Raw genomic sequence first — 19,348 nt, forward strand, 5'->3', positions numbered from 1 at the left:
TGAATTGATGAATTTGTCAAATTCAATGCTAAATTTCTTAATGAACGTTCCATCGCACTATTGAAGCTCCGTTCGCCTTATTGTATGTCTGTTCGCTCTAATGACAATGCTTCTTCGCTTTAATGAATATTCCTTTGCGGTTAATGAACAGCAAAAGGTGTAGTTAATGGGTAACCTGTGTCTTATCAATATGCATTGGATTGTTTTCGATCAAAGCAAACTTTTCAAAATGGCGGCCTTCATGCCACGAGGAGACAATTTACATTCATTTTTTTGAAACATTAAGGAGAATATGGCTCATTTTTCTGCCCAAGATGTTTTAGATCAAGTGTGGAACGATTCCGTTGTAGAAGAAATTTCAGAAAGTGATGAAGAAAGTATTTTTGATCCAGAAAACGAGTGAAGAGGAAAGCGAGGACAGTATCGATGAAGACTTCGAAGAAAGCGAAATAAATAAATAAATACACTAAGTATTGCTTTTTTTAGAAAGTCATTTTTATTAGCTTTACAAAAATGTATAATTACCTACCTTTTAATAAAGAATTACATGTGAAAAGGCTGATTTTTAAAATACACCTATATTTTACACAAATTGGGCACAGGGCAGAGCACAGGTAGCCCAAGCTTGGTTTCTGTATTGTCCTGTTATAAGGAAATGTATGGAGATTCATCAAAAATTTCAATAAAATCATTGAAACTTCAAATAAAGCCTCGACATTTTACCCGATCATTGAGAAATAGCACTTCTTTCGCTCTGCGTGGTTATTTTTTTAATTCAGCCCATTTTAAGATTTTTTCCCCCTCCAGTAAGAAATAAGAGAAGGTTGGAAACTCGAGGCCCAAAAGCGAACCATCACGAGTCTTTGAAACCTCGTACGTCTTCGAATTTCCTTTCCAGCGCCAAATTTTTGTCATAACCCTTCTCTCACATCCCTATAGAACCGAGAAAGTCGCATTAGAGATTAGTCTTCGCGTCTTTAAGCCATGAAATTTGCCTGTATTCACATACTACCTCGCTTGTTCTGACCCGTACTTGGAGCTCACTGTACACCAGTTTAACGGATTTCTTTCGGCAACCGACCCGAGGTCACGCCGGAAGTCTTCGTGTCGTAAATGCGGATTGGATTTGGATATAGTGTTTCTTCGAAATTAGAAGTTAAATACTTTTGTATCTTAGTTCGTTAAAAAAACACTCACCATAATTTCGAAGAAAGACTATTGGATTTGGATATAGTCTTTCTTCGAAATTATGGCGAGTGTTTTTTTAACGAACTAAGATACAAAAGTATTTAACTTATCATTTACGATACGAAGACTTCCGGCGTGACCTCGGGTCGGTTGCCGAAAGAAATCCGTTAAACTGGTGTACAGTGAGCTCCAAGTACGGGTCAGAACAAGCGAGGTAGTATGTGAATACAGGCAAATTTCATGGCTTAAAGACGCGAAGACTAATCTCTAATGCGGATGTGAGAGGGATGTGAGAGAAGGGTTATGAGAGAAGGGTTATGACAAAAATTTGGCGCTGGAAAGGAAATTCGAAGACGTACGAGGTTTCAAAGACTCGTGATGGTTCGCTTTTGGGCCTCGAGTTTCCAACCTTCTCTTATTTCTTACTGGAGGGGGAAAAAATCTTAAAACGGGCTGAATTAAAAAAATAACCACGCAGAGCGAAAGAAGTGCTATTTCTCAATGATCGGGTAAAATTTCGGGGCTTCATTTCACGTTTCAATGATTTTATTGAAATTTTTGATGAATCTCCATACATTTCCTTATAATAGGATACCACAGAAACCAAGCTTGGGCTACCTGTGGTTAGACAGACGAAAGTGTTACAATAATGATATATAAGGGGAAAAAAACATTACCTGAAAGTGGTCATCATTAATTTTGATAAATGCATACAGTGGAATACATAAACTATTTTTTAAAATATTTTCAAAAATATTTTCACAAAAAAGGTCTCACCCTCAATATCACTCATAAGGACCATTTCAGTTCTAGGTTTAAGAAATTGTTGAAAACTGATTCAACAAAAGGAATTAATGATGAACCAATTACCAGGAAAGTATACCCCAACCACAACCGTTTATGAGGGGGATGCAAGCACACTCCTAACAACCATCTTATCTTTTAGTATTTTAGTGTATCAAAACAGTTGAAAATTGAAAGATGGGGTATGCTTATGAAGCAATGCGAGGGGAAAATAACTACTAGCAAATAAATAATAATAATAAAATAAAAAATAAAAAAATAAAAAAAAAGGACATGAAAAATCCTGACATTGCCAATAAGCTTTTTCCAAGGCCTGTTAATTAAAATTTGCAATTGTGTATCAGTCTGCTACTCTTAGAAGGAACTTAAGACTTTTCGCTTTTTTTTTTGCAATGAAACAAATTTTTGATAGCACTGATATATACATGTATACAACGTTTCTGCAATCGAGTGTATATATATATATATACACACACACACTCGATCGATCGCAGAAACGTTGTAGTATACATTTATACGAATATCTAATTTATTCAGTACATTTAATGATATGCAAAACGGAAAAATCGCTTTATTTATTGTTTGTTTCATTCAATGACTGTCAAAATATTATTTTCTTGACTATTAGATCGTACAGATTATAAATCAGTTGGTTTTAAGCGTTGAAAATAGTTATTTTGCAATATGCATCTCATTAGATATTTGTATAAATGTATACTTAACGTTTCTGCAATCGAGTGTAAATCGAGTGTATATATATATATGAGTGGGACAAAATAGTCGCTTTTATTTGGCGTTAAAAGTCTGTATGACAAAACAGATACAGACCTTACACTGATTCGGGAAAGTAACGTTCTGGCCTCTACTACGTGTTAGTTAATTACGCGCTTCATCTCACACTGAGCCTGTTCAGTTCTTTCCAAGCAATCAGTGCCAGATGCCACGCAGCTGCATTGTGACGGTTCTGTATGATGAGAGACCCCATGAAAATATCAAGGGCCCACTGCAAATCGCCGACCAAAGCCAGGCAATGTCCAACTATATTTAGGGCCGTCACTCGCCGTAACACGGGGATACCCGGTGTTTTTACGTATTTTCGAAGTTTCGACAATGTGCTGTCCCTTTCGGAAAGGACATTTTGTTTATGTAATATAAGAAACTCTAGCAAGAGCGCATAAAATCTGGAATCTAACGCAACCCATCTCAATGGATCGTCCAATCCAATATCTAGATCTTTCACCGCAATCATAGCCCGATTTATTTCAAATTTTACAGCGTCGGGGGCAGAATGGATTTCTGAAGGCAGAAATATAATCTCTAGTGCTCCGTAATTGCCCAGTAATGATACAGGATCTTGGTTTCTTAAAATGACATCAAGAACCAGCTCTAAAGATATGCTATCAGGATTCCTGGGTTCGAATCCAGACAAGGGCATAACATCTTCTTTGACCATGACTTCACGAATACAGCAAAGTGCTTGTTTTAAGTTTCCCTTAACAAAGTACAACGTTGCTAACTCTAACTTGCCCGATGACGTATCGAGACATTCACCTCTTTTCAGCAAACTTTCAGATTTTTGTAGAAGATCTAACTTTTCCGGTTCATCTTTAACGCAACAGGCTGACGAACACAACTGCGCACCTAAGCTGATGTCTATTAAATGATGTATGGCGTTGACGAGATTTAAGTGTTCCTCGTCATTTGAATGTAGCCTGGACAGTAACCGACGATAGTCCGTATGCTTTTCAATAGCTACGTTTAAATCACCATCAGTTAGTAGCTGAAATGCAGGCTTCATTGCAGATGTGGCAAAACTGATCAGAACGCTGATGCGTAGATTTGTTATCTCATTCAGCAACACTGGGTTTCTGAGAGCTGCAGACTGCAGGTCAACGAAGCATTCGGTCAGTCCTTGTTCGATGTTTTGAGAAACACCACGTAGACTAGGAAGTTCAAACACTTTAGTCCAAAGATTGTCTATAAACGTCGTAAGAATGGATATCACCTTTTCTTTTTCTTCTAAGGAGAGTTTGCCTCTTAACAGATTGCTTGTTCTAATGAAATAATGTGGGCAACGCTCTTCAAGAACATATTCCGTGAGTTTCTCCAGACACTGTCTAATACAATTATGAAAGTTCTGGATGCTCCAAAACGTGGAATCCATTTCTTCTGACAACCAAAACATCAGCGTCTTCATATGATAGGAAGTGATGGAGTTTGCAACGTTAGGTTCTATTAGATCTCTTTTGACTATCTTCAGAAGCATAAAACATTTGTACTGTATGGCATTCCATGTCCAAATCAGTTCCCTTTCCAGCAGTGTGAACGATAATCGCCATTCTGTGGGTGGTGAAGTTTTAGACGATGAAACAGGAACTAGAAAACATCCATCTTTGGCAAGTTGCAGAGTTTGTGCCCGTGGCCAATTATACCTTCTTTCTCTAGTTTTCCATTCATCCGCTGATTTTGGCCACGACAAAGTCTGTAAGCCATAAACAAGATCTGAGGACTTGAACTCTCTTGTCGAATCCTCTGTCATTGCTGGTCCATGTTTGTATCTTGAAGGGCGAGCATCTCCAATTCTGCTTTGTAATTTTTCTGCACTGAAAAGCATATGTCCATTTTCATCTATGTCACAAAGGTGTGACAACGGATTTTCATTCTCCTCTGTAAGAGGTCTACCTGTCTCTTTGTTGATAGTAATGATATTTACATATCCAGGAGTTACACCTTCCTCCGATATCAGACCGAATGGCATTTCAGGTTTGTAACTCGTCTTCTGTAGAATCTCATTTCTTTGATCAAGTTTTGAAATTCTGCTGTATATCACTTCCTCTGACTCTTTTGGGATAAAATCGTTGACATCGGCTAAAACGGTGATATCAGTGTTTACAAACATGATGTCTTCATCCGAGTCTAGCCCTAGTAATGTACACCCTTCTATCTGACTTCCAAGAAAATAACCATTCATGGCACCCTTACCCAGGTTTGCAATTTTATACATTGTTTCCATTGCTTTAAAACACGAGATTCTACACTTAATGAATTCCATGGATGCGCCATTTAAGTTTAAACAGTTGATCAACAGGTAAGTTTTCCTTAATAAATCTTCCTCCATGACGACGTATGCAACCTGATAAAAGATAACATGAGGAGTCGTTAGCCGAGTTACCAAAATATGTACTGGCTTATTTTTTATGAACACCCTACTGAACACCCTTAATTCTTCATGTACGAGGTTTTTAGAATATTACCAAATTTATTTCACTGTTGATAAATTTATCCCTTAATCATGTTAAAAACATTAAATAAGTAAAGAAAAGGTAACTAAATTCAGTTCAGAAGGCAAATACATTCTATACCTTTTTTAACCTAGTTCTGTCCGGTCTAAAGGCATATCTTCAATTATAAAGCACACAAAAACGTTGCGCTGCTGGATGTGACACCTATATTGCGTATATCGAACTGAATAACTTGACAATATCGAGTTAAATAGCATATGTGCATTGGCTTTTTATGTACGCCGTGTGAAAAAAAAGTGAATTCTTTTCAACGTTTTAATTCCCTTGCATATTAATATAGGGATTACTTACAATACTTTCATTCGCATAGATTAGCAAAAAGACAAGACCTCTTCATTGAAAGCTTTCTTATTGGCGGCAGTGGTGCTTCACATTACCGAAATGTTGTCAGCTTGTACGTAGGTATTATTAATATATACCGCCGTGTATACATGGCGGCTGGTCATGGTTTTAGTGTGCTCCGACTTTTGGCGTTTTTCGTTTTATTGATAGCAAACAGTTCTTGTGGCATTTCATTTCTACCATTTACACCACGTCTAGTTTTAAATTGTCGCTGTTCAACTTCGCTCAGTGTCGCTGTCGTCAAATATTCTTCACGGGGAGCCACTTTAGTTGTTCTACCGTTTGACTCCAGTGTTATCTTGGAAGCATATTTTAGTCTCTGTGGCGATGTGCATCCACAGCCAGGACCAGAGGATACAAGAATCACGCGAAGAAAAACAAGAACACAAGTTCTGGATCAAACTCAACTTCTCAGTAATGGCATTTCTGGTCTTACTTCAAACCCTGAGATCGTAACCCATTGGAACGACTATGATTCTTTTCTCACAAATGTAAGTCATGACCAATATAGGTTTAATAATCTACGCAGAAACCTTGTCACACCGACAACTAGGATTGGTGGTCAACAACATACTTTATTGGAGGATTATTGCAGTCTTCCACATCGCAATTTTCAAGACTTTATTTCAGGTTTTGCTCATACATGGTCGACTTTGAATACTAATGAGCAATGGAACAGTGAACAATACCTCCCCATTCCAACAAGAATTACAGCACGGCCCAGGAATATGAACATGTATTATAAACGACCCAAGCAGAACAATTTGATTACAATTGCACGTACACCTATGGTTCCGTCTTTCAAACCAAGTTCAGCGATGCATTTCAGCTTATTAAATACAAGATCACTTAAAAACAAAGCATCACTCGTGCATGATTACGTTGTTGACCGCAAAGTAGATATCATGGCTTTAACAGAAACCTGGCTTTCTCCCGGGAACATCGACGAAATGGAAATAAACGAGATTGTGCCCGATGGTTATGCATTTCTACATGTCCCGAGAGAAACACGTGGCGGTGGAGTTGCTGTTGTCTATAGAAAGTCTTTGCATCTAAAGCACAATAACAAGAATCTGAAGTTTCAATCGTTTGAGCATATGGATTTAACCGTGAAATCAGTATCAAAGTCTATACGAATAATTGTTTTATATCGGCCTCCACGGTCAAAAGGAAATAACTTAAATGAATCCATCTTTTTCAGCGAATTCTCAACTCTACTTGAAGAACTTGTACCTGACCGTGGTAGTGGAAATGTCCTCATCGCAGGGGATTTTAATTTTCATGTGAATGATGAAAATAATGTTTCAGCTAAGAAGTTCCTTGATCTTATCACATCATTTGACTACAAAAACCATGTGCGTACCGCTACTCACAAGAAGGGCCATACCCTGGACCTGCTTCTAACTAGATCCGAGGACAAATTTGTATCGAATATTGATGTGATTGACCCTGTCATCTCTGATCATTCTGCGGTGAACTGCAAACTGTTACTTGCTAAACCAACACATATAAGGAAGCAAGTGAGTTTCAGAAACATAAAATCGATAAATCTTGATTCGTTTCGTGATGATCTAAAAAATGCTGGTTTCCCTGAAGCATCCAGTACATCTAATCTTGTTGAGTCTTATGAAAGCACACTGTCTACACTACTGGACGCCTATGCACCAGTTAAAAGCAAGATGATAACACAGCGTCCTCCTACTCCCTGGTATACTCCTGAGATTCAAGAACAGAAGATCATAAAGAGACGCTTGGAACGTCGATGGAGGACCTCAAGACTTACAGTGGACCGAGAGCGCTATACCCAACAATGTGTTGTCGTAAATAGGCTTATCTGCACAGCAAAGACCAACTTTTACAAAGACATGATAAGTGACTGTGGGTCCGACCAAGGAGAACTTTTCAAGAAAATAGAGAGAATGTTTAAAGGGACAGCAGAAAGAAAATATCCTTCATGTAATTCATCTGAAGAACTTCCAAATGAGTTTGCAGATTTTTTCGACAACAAAATAAATGCCATCAGAAAGGTTTTGTTAACAAAATCTACGAATCAAACAAGTCTTGATAATACAGAGACAATCTCACTATCGAGTAAAGCCAAGCTTAAATCGTTTACACCAACGACTACGGAGGAACTATCTGCTTATAAAGAAAATAGCTAAGAAGTCATGCATCCTTGATCCAATTCCTGCAAAGATACTGATGGAATGCTTCACTGATCTCTTACCATTTATCACCAGAATAATTAACAGCTCTCTGGAGACAGCTACTGTACCTGTTAATTTGAAATGTGCTGTTCTTGACCCACGACTTAAGAAGGATACCCTCAGCACTGACGAATTTTCAAACTTTCGTTCAATTTCAAATTTCAAATTTGTATCTAAATGTATAGAGAAGGTAGTAGCAAGTCAGCTAGAACAGCATGTCACAAGAAACAGGCTAGATGAGCCCCTGCAATCCGCGTATAAAAAGTACCACAGTACTGAGACAGCGTTGGTGAAGGTCCAAAATGATATCTTACGAGCTATCGATAACAAGAACTCAGTGATCTTGGTGCTTCTGGACCTCTCTGCTGCCTTCGATACGATAGACCATGAAATTTTACTGTGCAGGCTCTCTTCCAGATACGGAATTGCTGACAAGGCTTATAAATGGTTCAAATCGTATCTTACTGATAGAATACTTACAGTTCATGTCTTGGGTGGTCAGTCTACTGAACGTATCTTACAATCTGGTATTCCACAAGGAAGTATTTTAGGGCCAGTGCTTTTCTCGCTGTATATAGCACCACTTGGAGATCTCATGAGATCATTAGGCATTGACTTTCATCTTTATGCCGATGATACGCAGCTATATATTTCTTTTAAAACGTCTGACCCAGGTGAACTGATTACAGCAAAGTCAAAGATTGAAACTTGTGTTCGCACATTGGATAAGTGGATGACTGCGAATAAGCTAAAGTTAAACAGCGAAAAGACGGAGATATTGGTGCTATCTGCTCGACATCGCCCCCCTCCAACTCTAACCTCTACTGCTGTATGCGATGATGTTATCATTCCATCCTCAAAGGCGAGGAACATTGGGGCTATCATGGACTCTAACTTAACTATGGAGGCGCATGTAACAACCATCTGTAAATCTGGCTTCTATTATTTAAGGAAAATCAGCAAGATAAGGAAATATCTCAGCTTTAAATTTGCAGAGATATTAGTACACGCTCTGGTTACGTCTCGATTGGATTTTGGAAATGCACTGTTACATGGACTACCAAACACTCTGCTAGAGCGAATTCAGAAGGTTCAAAATGCAGCAGCACGAGTAGTTACCCTAACAAAGAAAAGAGACCATATAACACCTATAATGTTCAAGCTACATTGGTTGCCGATCAAGGAAAGAATTAAGTATAAGATACTGCTAATTACTTATAAGGCTTTAGCTGGATTAGCACCACAGTATATTAATGATCTTTTAGAAGTTTACACACCTAGGCGTACTCTAAGATCAGTATCAGATAAGAAATTAGTAGTTCCAATTTATAACTTAGAATCGTATGGCAAACGCTCATTTTCTATCTCTGCGCCTATATTATGGAATGACCTGCCACAGAATATAAGACTATGCCAATCTTTAGAATGCTTTAAGTCTAAATTGAAAACGCATCTGTTTAAATCGGTATATAGCGATTTTATTTAAGCCACGTCAAAAACTAGAGCACTTTTTGATTATTTATATATTTTTAGGAATTATTTAGGGATATTATTGCAATTTTATTAATATTTTATTAAGTAATTTTAAGGTACTTTAGCTCTTGATTTAATTTTTCTTTTTTAGGTCTAGTATTTTTTAGGATAATTTAGTTTTGAATTTATTGTAAAGCGCCACTGGACATTTATGGAAGAGGCGCTATATAAGAAATATTTATTATTATTATTATTATTTATTATAATAAACTTCTTTCGGTTTGTAAATCTTTCTAATTAACAAAACGGAAACGAGGATTATCAAAGTTAATCTCTTTAAGAAATTGGAAGATAGCAGACCCGTAGCTAGGGTGGGGGGTGGGGGTGCAGGGGGTGCGTTCGCATGATATGATGATATTTTCTCGTAAAACTAAGTAAAAAAAATCAATTTTACTTTTTCATCTGATGATACAACAACGCTTCTCTATACAGATTCTGGTTGATTATTAGAAAAGTATGCAACTGAAATAAAACCCGCAGCGAGAACCACTATACGCGTATATTTCCTTAATTTTTGTTCGCTCCCAATTTAACCGTCTAAGCGTCCACTGTCTAGACAAGAACATGTTTTATCGGCAAAGTCAGACTTCAAAGTTTCACTGCCTATTAAACTCATTAGCAAATGTCTGTCAACTAATTATAGGTAATAATAGACGGTGGAACTTTGAAGTTTAAGCAAGTTTTGCTTTTAAGTTTACTGTAACAGACATTAACATGTTAGAGTCAGTGGACGGTAGCAGCAATCGACTGTATTCACAAAAATTGTTAGTCTAATCCCATTGAAAAGTCACCGAAACTCTAGAAATGGGAAGACGTGAACAAGAAAATAGAAAACGAAAAGCCGCTGCGAAGTCATGTCAATCCACGAGATTTGCACGATTTAACTATTGTTTGTTCAGTATATAATTTATCTATACCTATGCGTCCTATGGGACTTTTAAAAAATGAAGTATATGGTTGGTCCACTTTTTGTAAATTAGCACCCCTCCAACAAAAAGCCTAGCTACGGGCCTGGATAGTAAAAGTATTAAAAGGATCAAACAATTCTTTCAAACCATTTAGTTACGCTATAGTGAAATTATCTAACATGTGCTGTATCAGCTCATACACCTAAATCCAAAATGGCGCACGGCCGGTTTAAAGCGAGGCATCCAACGGCCAAATTTACAAATTAACAGCATTTTCTTATAAATTGATGCTGAAAAATGGCACTATCCTGAATGTAGAAGAAAAGAAAGACAGAACAAGTGAGCAAGTGTATACTTTGCATTGACACGATATTGTTTCTTTGCATTTGGCCCTGGATGCCTCATTTACATGTACAACAATCGACCGTGCGCCATTTAGGTGTTTTCCAATAAAAGTTGCTTTATACTTAAAGGACATCCCGTGACATGGAATGCACGCAGGGGGTGGTTCACCCTTAAAAAGGAAATAATTAGTTTTACTAAAGTGTCTAATGTGAAGACGTACCTCAACAACCTCATCTTTTTTAGAAGTATGTTTAATACGCGATAATTTATTTAAATCAGGTTTTATTTCATGTAGTTTATTTCCTATTTCTTCATTCCAATTCTCCTGAGCTACTTTTTGTATGTATTCAGTAATACTAGTTTTAGAATCCGCGTACGGAACAATCATTTAACTATTCTAAACCCATGAAAATTACATGAAATCGTTATCTCCAATGCCAAAATCCCTGTACTGCAAACAGCAAAAAATCATTTTTTTGTTTTTTATCTAAATTGTTACGGAGGTATTAACAGATTTCTTTAGCAAAAAAGCAGAAGATTTGAAGCAAAAAAAGGAGGGATTGATGCCATAATTTGAAGTGCAGTCACTTGTGTTGTACAATCTGTAAAGACAGAATCTGCCAAACGTCACTTAACGTATGTGACAGCCAGTCACAATGCATTGATTAAACAATATAAAGCATATCAACATACCGCCCCAGTTACTATACCCTGTGTAAACAAGTATGCTGAAGTCAATAGCAATTAAAATCCCACAATTTCCTACATTATAATCTAAGTCAATGGCCGGTCCACGCTGATATAACATATACAGTAAAGTGCTTTAATCATTAAGAGCTGTTATTAATATTGATTAATGTTTTATTACTGGTATGCGGCATTTGGCTGTAGTAGTTTTGTTATAAGTTCATGTCGTCAAGCACGTTTATTCACCTAAGATATCCCATAATATACTAAGCATAGAGGGATCCCATAACATCTCCCTTTGTTTAACTGAAAAAAGATAAATGCGTGAACGAACAATAAATACTGTTGACAATCATATTGGAAGTTAACAACAACTGTAGCATTGGCTGCCAATCAGAGTCACTAATCAAAGTCATTAAGTCTTGACTGTCTCTTCACTGCGTGTCCAGATCTGGTGATTTAGGATGGTGCAAGTGATGGTGAGGGACTTGCTTCTTGAGTGGTTGAAGTAGGCTCGATTACTGGGGCGGCGATGGTAGTTTCTCGGACTGAGGTTTCGGTGGCTTGTTTCTGTGATGGGCCGGTTGGTTGGTTTTTGTGGTTCGCACTTTGTGTCTCTCAAGTGAGTCCTGTTGCGCTTATAGCTGCGTCCGTTAACTTCAACAATGCAGCTCCGGGGCGAGGCTGTCTCATTTGTCACTGTTCTTGCTTTCCAATCACTGCGAGGTCGCTGTGGGCTTGCCTTGACCATTACCAGTCGACCAACGACTAACTTGGGTAGTGTTTTGGAGTGGCGGTCATAACACAACTTGGCTCGTCTTCTCTTCTGTACAACTTGAGCGGTGACATTGGTTTGAACTTCGGGTTTGTACACGTTGGGGTTGTATGCAGGGTAGAAACGATCTCGTTCGTCGTGACATAAGTCGTTGAGCTGGCGAGCTTGTGGTGCCAGGTGTGGATGAGTTTCTCCACTCTAACATGGCTTTCCATATGTCCTGTCTTTCCTTTTGTGCTCTTTTTATAAGGTTCTTCATGATCTTTACAGCAAATTCTGCTTTGCCGTTGGATTTCTGGTGATGAGGGCTGGAAGTGACATGAGTAATGTCCCAGGTTCTTATAAAAGTTTTGAACTCTTTGGAGACGTAGTTGGTACCATTGTCCGTTATCAGGACTTCTGGTGACCCGTGGGTGGCAAAGATGGGTTTAATCTGGTTGATAAGGGATGTTGTAGACATGTTGGGGAGCTTGGCAACTTCGATGCAGTCTGAATAAAGGTCAACGAGAATGACAGAGTGTTGTCCTTCTAGCTCAAAGCAGTCGCTGGCTACTGCTTGCCATGGAAGCTGTGGAATTGGGTGTAACATCATAGGTTCTTTCTGTGGTGTTGGTCGCGTTTGACAGGTTGTACAGCTGTTGACGGCCTCTGTGAGGTCAGCTGTCATACTAGGCCAATACATGATATCTCTCGCTGTATTGATGGTGTACTGGATTCCAAGGTGTGACGCATGAGCTCTTTTGACCATCTCTGTCCTCATGGTAGTGGGAATAACGATTCTAGTTCCTCGATACGCGAGTCCATTTTGAGTTGTTAGTTCGTCTCTGTAGGCCCAATATTCTCGAATGCATAAGGGAACGTCGGTTTTACTATCGGGCCATCCTTCCTTGATGACAGACATCAGCGTCTGTATGGAAGTGTCTTTGGCTGTTTCGTACTTGATGGCGTTCAACCTTGAGTCTGTTACAAATAGTGCTTCTTCGTGGCTGATGTTTTCTAGCTCTTCACATAATTTCTGTTCCTCTTGGATCTGAAAGATCTGGTAGTAAGGTGTTTCAGTTCTGGTCGACTGCATGTTCGGGAGCACTGCTCGTGATAAGGTATCGCTGATATACATTTTGGGTCCTGCTTTGTATTCTAAGGCAAGTGAGTATTTCTGTAGTTGTAACCTCATTCTCTGAAGACGTTTGGGGCTTGTTAGGATAGACTTCTTGAAGATTGTAACTAGTGGCTTATGGTCAGTGTGGAGTCGTACCTTTTTTTTACCCAGAATGTACTGTTCGAATCTTTGGGTGGCAAAAATTATCGCCAGGCATTCCTTTTCGATTTTGAGCATAATTGCGTTCAGCTCTTGTTAGTGCAGGTGAGGCGTGCGCAATCGGTCGTCCTTCTTGTGTTATGACTGCGCCAAGTCCAACTTCAGAGCTGTCGCATTCGATTGTAACTTCTTTGTTGACGTCATAGTAACGTGGGGTCGGTGTTTGTGTTATAATCGTATTGATGCACGTGAACGCAGTTTCGTGTTGTGGCAGCCAATCGAAGGATGCGTCTTTGTCGATGAGCCGTCGCAGTGGTTCTGTTACTGTGCTCAGCTGTGGCAGAAATTTTGAGATGGATGTTACTACTCCGATGAGTCTCTGTATATCTTGTTTGCTGTTCTGTTGCGGCATTTCGACGATGCCACGGATTTTGTCTGGGTCTGCGGAGATTCCTTCTGCTGTAAGAACGTGTCCTTGATAGGTTATCTTATCTAGTTTGAATCTCAGTTTCTTCTCGTTCAGTTTCAGTCCGCGCTGTCTGCATCGCTCTAGCACGGCATTGTCATGTTCTTTGTCGTTCTCTGCATAGACAATGATGTCGTCATGTACTGCTTGGATGTTCGGCAAACCTCCGAGGCAATCGTCTAGCCTTCGCTGGAATTCCTCCGGTGCTGACGTGATGCCGAATGGCATGCGGAGCCATCGGTAGCGACCGTACGGGGTGCAGAATGTCGTTAGATAGCTTCAAGGTCCATCAACGGTAAATATCTTGGCAGTGGTTAGCTTTGGTGCTACTTGTTCAATGGTGGGTGTTGGGTAGTGATTTCGTATATAGCTTTATTTGATCTAGTGGTTCGAGACATATTCTTAGCTTGTTAGACTTTCTTACAACAACCGTATTGCTAATCCATGGGGTTGGCTCTGTGACCTTAGCTAAATGATTTCCATTTTCTCCAGTTCTTCGATCTTGTTCTTTAGCTCTTTTTGTACTGGTATAGGTACTCTCCTTGGGTTGGTCTGTACTGGCTTTACGTTGGGGTCCGTTTCTATGTTGTAGACTCCTGGCAGCTTTCCTAGGCCTGTGAATATATAAGCATATTCTTGAACATAGACTTGTTCCTTTGTAAGCTGCGTGCTGACATTGTAAACGTTTTCGCTGAATTGCAGTAATTGTAGAGCTTTACAGACACTACCCGAAAGAAGGGAGGTTGCTACATCTTTGACAACTTGAAAGTGTACCTTTTTGGTGATCCCGTTTGCGGTACAGCTTAGCTTGGATTGTCCTTCTGACTTTATTGTTGACTGGTCGTATAACTTTAGCTTGGCTAGGGATGACTGTGGTTTCTGTCTTGTTATTTTGTGGTAGTCTTTCAAGCTAATGGTACTGCATGTCGCGCCTGTGTCCAGTTGAAAGACTATTGGCTGTGCTTCTTTGCTTTCATCTGCTTCTACCATGACTGTTGTGCAGAATTTCTTTCTTGTGCTGTTATGCTGTAGGCTGTAGAGGCTTTCATCGCTATCTGTGCATTCTTCTTCGCTGCTGCTACTGATGCATTCTTGGCACTGATGTATGTGTTGTTTCTTGTTGTTTCTTGCTTTTGGTTCGCGGGGCTTATTTCGACTTTGTGTCCGCTGGCTTGGTTTCGTTGACATGCATAGTTTTGCTAAGTGTTTTTTCTTTGTGGCGTTTTTTGCAGGTTTCTCCATATGCTGGACTGTTTCCTTTTTTGTGCTCTCCTCCGCAGTATTTGCAATTTTTGATGTATTTGCCTTCTGTAGCCAAGTGAGGGTGTGATGACTTAGACTTGCTTTTCACCTAGCTGATGGCTTCGGTATGATCGATTTTCCGTAAGTGTTGTGCGGCCATTTCACTGCTGCGACATATGTTTATGGCTGTATCTAGGGTAAGATCTTTCTTTCTTAAAATTCTCTCACGTGTTTCGTTGTTCTTGATTCCTATAACAATTCTGTCTCTAAGCATTTCATTCTCTAGTGTTCCATACTTACACGTTGCTATGAGCTCTCTGAGTCGAGTCAAATAATCAAATCTTTCGGCTGGTTTTTGTATACCCGAGTTAAAGGCGTACCTTTCATAGATAATGTTTTTCTTACCTTCGAACTCTTCTGTGAGTTTGTCTAGTATAGTTATGGGGTTCTGTCTTTCTTCTTCCGTCATTGGCAAATTCTTATTAACTTTGAAGCATTCTTTGTCCATTACTGTCAGTAAGGTCACTGCGATAACGTTGTCGTCCTTGTTATTCAAAGAAGTCGCTGTCGCATAGTTTAGCCAACTGTCTTTGAAAAAATCCCAGTTTGAAGATAAATCTCCTTGCATTTCCATTGCTGCAGGTATCGGTATCGAAGATCTTGCCATTTTGTGATTTTACTCTCGATAAACGTATGCTGGCGAGTCTCGAGGGAAATCGATGTAGATTTGTGTATGTTTTACAGCCTAGTCTGCGTAAAACGTTCTTCTTTGACTCTCGTATTTGGTTCTTGCTGTAAGCTTTATTTTGTCTTTAGTCGCTTGGGAAAGCTTTAAATCCCGCTTCTAAACGCCATGTTATAAGTTCATGTTGTCAAGCACGTTTATTCATCAAAGATATCCCATAATATACTAAGCATAGAGGGATCCCATAACAAGTTTTAAGAAGGGAAGGGTATTCATTTCATGCTGTGTGAACAAACATATTCATAATCTCTCTCTACCCCATCATGCAATACATCTTCACACAGATTCTAAGCTTCTAAAAATAGCATTGTCGCAATTTTCATAAATTTATCATGGATGATATTGCTAGCTCATAGTAGGAGCAATAAAATTATTAGATTGTGCAAGAGCATCCTTTCCAACTTTATTCATTGAAATACTTCTGCATAACAAAGGAAAACCTCCATGCTTGAGTTAGATTCTTTGTCAATGCAGAATGCAGAACACAGGACTATTAAATTCTTCTTAAAGTGTATATCAAGGAAAAAATTTTTTTTCAAAATCACTTATAGGTGAATAGTGTAGAAGTATGGTTGCACTATTTTCTTATGTGAAAATTTCTTTTCGGAGATATAAACATTTAAAATATCAATATGCAAATGAGATGACGTAAATTCAAGATTAATTTTTTATACAAAAATGCTTTTGTGGAAAGTACTCGGCTGTTTTTTCATTTGCAAATCATCCTTATAACTGAAATATATGGCTTTGTACACTTTTGGGTTATTTCACTTCAGAACACTTGTCGTAAATCACACTGCAAAATGTAACACATTCTGGAATTTACGACATCTCATTTGCATATTGATATTTCAAATGTTTATATCTCTGAAAAGAGAAGTCCACATACAAAAATACTGCAACCATACTACTACACTGTTCACATATAAGTGATTTTGAAAATATTTTTTCCCCTTGATATACACTTTCAACGTCCTTTGCTTCAAGCTATTATTAGTTTATTCTTTGTGACCTCACACGTCTTTATATCAAATAATATAATACAAAAACTTGTCTTTTCTACCACAAACACGCTGTAATATCCCCTGAATTATTTGACAAAACGACCCTTAATACATTCACTAGAATAATCCTCTCAAAACACGAAGATATATTAATAAAACTTATAAAGTTATAATATAGAAAACATTATAAACAAAACATACGACTCGGAGTTCATTCAGGTATAAACAAAGTACAAAATGGGCTCTTGGCAGGTACTGCGTGACATTTAAAATTTTTGACAACCTGTCCTTACAAATATCCCAATTAAAAAGAAAATGCTAAAATTAGGGAATTTGGAAATTATGGGGTCAATCCAGTAAACCTGGACGAAATTACAGACGATCAAAGTTGAGTATTTTTACAAAGAATGTATGGTGTAGGGTAACATCTTGCCCACCAACATACATTCCTTATAAAAATACTCAACTTTGATCGTCGATAACTTCGTCCGTATTCACTTGATTGTCCTCATAATTCCCAAATCCCCTAATTTTGGGAGGTTCTTTTTAAATATGATACTCTTAAGAACAGGAAATCAATATTTTAAATGTCACGCAATAGCTGCCAATAGCCCAGTGAGCCACGTATTAAAAAATCACCAAGAGTTACTTAGAATAAGCCGGAAATACTATTCAAAAATGCTTTAAACTTTGTAGCTTGGTAGTCTCAAAGTTCTAGTCATTATTCTAGGACGCAGTTTACTAGATTGTAAATCAATGGTGACTTTTAAAAGAGCGGGGGTCTGTAAATATCGACCAGAGGTGTGCAAAATGAAAAAAATCGAAAATTCTCAAACTTTGCCAGAAGAAGGTCTCGGTGACTTATATTATTTCATGAAAATATAGAGAAATCAAGTTTTTATTTTAAGTGAACGGCGACATTTTTACTTTCGCGACCCAAATAGCATAATTTACTGGCCTTTCATATGCATACACACAAAAAAATATTTAAAACTCAAACTGAAGACGTCTTTAAAAACAATTTACTGAATATTATAACTCAGATAAAGCTCGACAATTTGGTATGTTTGAACCTGCATATTATTGTAAACTAAATATTTTCTCGAATTTTCTTTTTTTTTAAAATTTTTATTACTAGTTTTGCGAGATCATAAAAGTAGCAAAATTGAGGGTTCAAAAAAGTGAATTGCTACATGGACTGGTGATACAAAAAGATAATACAGCTATAGTACAATGTTACCGCTTTCAGAAAATGTAAAAAACAAGTTGGTCTACTTAAACTACAAATTTCTAGAGCCCAAATCATAAACGTCCTAAAGGTCAAAATTTCAGCTTAGTCATGATAGCGTAACTGCTCAAGTAATCGCATTGTGTGTCGAAAATAAATACTATTTTATCGATTTTTATGTATTAACCTGGCTAGTTTTCAAAACCACCGATGTCAATAAGCTCAATTTTGTACTATAGTTATATAGAACGCGTCTTTGTAGAATATTATCGGAAATATTCGACTACGTCATAGGTAAACTCGAATTGTTTATGTCTCAATTGCGTAGCGCTTGGGTACCGTATGGAACAAAAAAGCACAAATAGAAAATCAGAATATGCGAAAATTTCTTGTTTAGGCATAAAAACATATACTAATTTCCCATTTACCTTGGACAATATTTTGAAACATCAAAGTAGTACTACTTTGCGAGATGGGAAACCGTCCATGTCGTTCATAACGAGCCACAGTCGACCAAACTTAGCGAACAGCGGGGACACCTCGAGGTGACCGGTTGCTACGGTATGACGTCATAATCTCAATAGTTTGTGGTTAGGCCGATCTCGTACCCAGAGCCTCCGTTTCTTTCGGCCTGCGGCAAAGAACGAGGGCTCTGGCGTATTCCATTTTTTGGCGCATGCGCAGTTTTCCGGAAGTGAAAAATAATCAATGAAAATCATGCTTTGAAACCTGCTTTCAAACAGAGTTATGTGTTTATTACTTCCGATCAAAATAAGAATTAGAAATCGGGAGTATATATTTTTTATTTTTGGCAAGTCTTTTAACGCATGATACTCTAATGAATGGAATTGCGACAACATATCACATACGCCCAAGCGAATAAGGTCTATTCAGTAAATCAAGAAAGCATACATCATCCCAAATATTGCTCGACAAACGTAACGCAATCTCAACCTGGTTACTCATGGATGAATCAGAGGAGTTGGTTTAGGAACGCTTTATTAAGTGTGTGTAAGTGTGTGTAAGTGTGTGTAAGTGTGTGTAAGTGTGTGTAAGTGTGTGTAAGTGTGTGTAAGTGTGTGTAAGTGTGTGTAAGTGTGTGTAAGTGTGTGTAAGTGTGTGTAAGTGTGTGTAAGTGTGTGTAAGTGTGTGTAAGTGTGTGTAAGTGTGTGTAAGTGTGTGTAAGTGTGTGTAAGTGTGTGTAAGTGTGTGTAAGTGTGTGTAAGTGTGTGTAAGTGTGTGTAAGTGTGTGTAAGTGTGTGTAAGTGTGTGTAAGTGTGTGTAAGTGTGTGTAAGTGTGTGTAAGTGTGTGTA

General features: G+C 38.2%; 2 protein-coding genes across 2 annotated transcripts; both read right to left on the minus strand.

Moving 5' to 3' along the window:
- Window positions 1-1,716: 1,716 nt before the first annotated feature.
- Window positions 1,717-18,584, minus strand: LOC116297336 (uncharacterized). The gene is made up of 2 exons (XM_031705557.2): window positions 18,463-18,584; window positions 1,717-5,125 (listed from the first exon to the last, which is right to left on the minus strand). The coding sequence occupies exon 2, from the start codon at window positions 5,108-5,110 to the stop codon at window positions 2,882-2,884; it is 2,229 nt and encodes a 742-aa protein (XP_031561417.2). The 5' UTR covers window positions 5,111-5,125; window positions 18,463-18,584; the 3' UTR covers window positions 1,717-2,881.
- LOC148912976 (uncharacterized) lies at window positions 15,167-15,724 on the minus strand. Its single transcript, XM_089026360.1, has one exon. The coding sequence runs from the start codon at window positions 15,722-15,724 to the stop codon at window positions 15,167-15,169; it is 558 nt and encodes a 185-aa protein (XP_088882486.1).
- Window positions 18,585-19,348: the final 764 nt, after the last annotated feature.

Source organism: Actinia tenebrosa, unplaced genomic scaffold (genome assembly GCF_029948245.1).
Source record: "Actinia tenebrosa isolate PJP-AT-01 unplaced genomic scaffold, QUT_ActTen_1.0 PGA_scaffold10__47_contigs__length_13832649, whole genome shotgun sequence".
In the NCBI taxonomy this organism is placed as follows: domain Eukaryota; kingdom Metazoa; phylum Cnidaria; class Anthozoa; order Actiniaria; family Actiniidae; genus Actinia; species Actinia tenebrosa.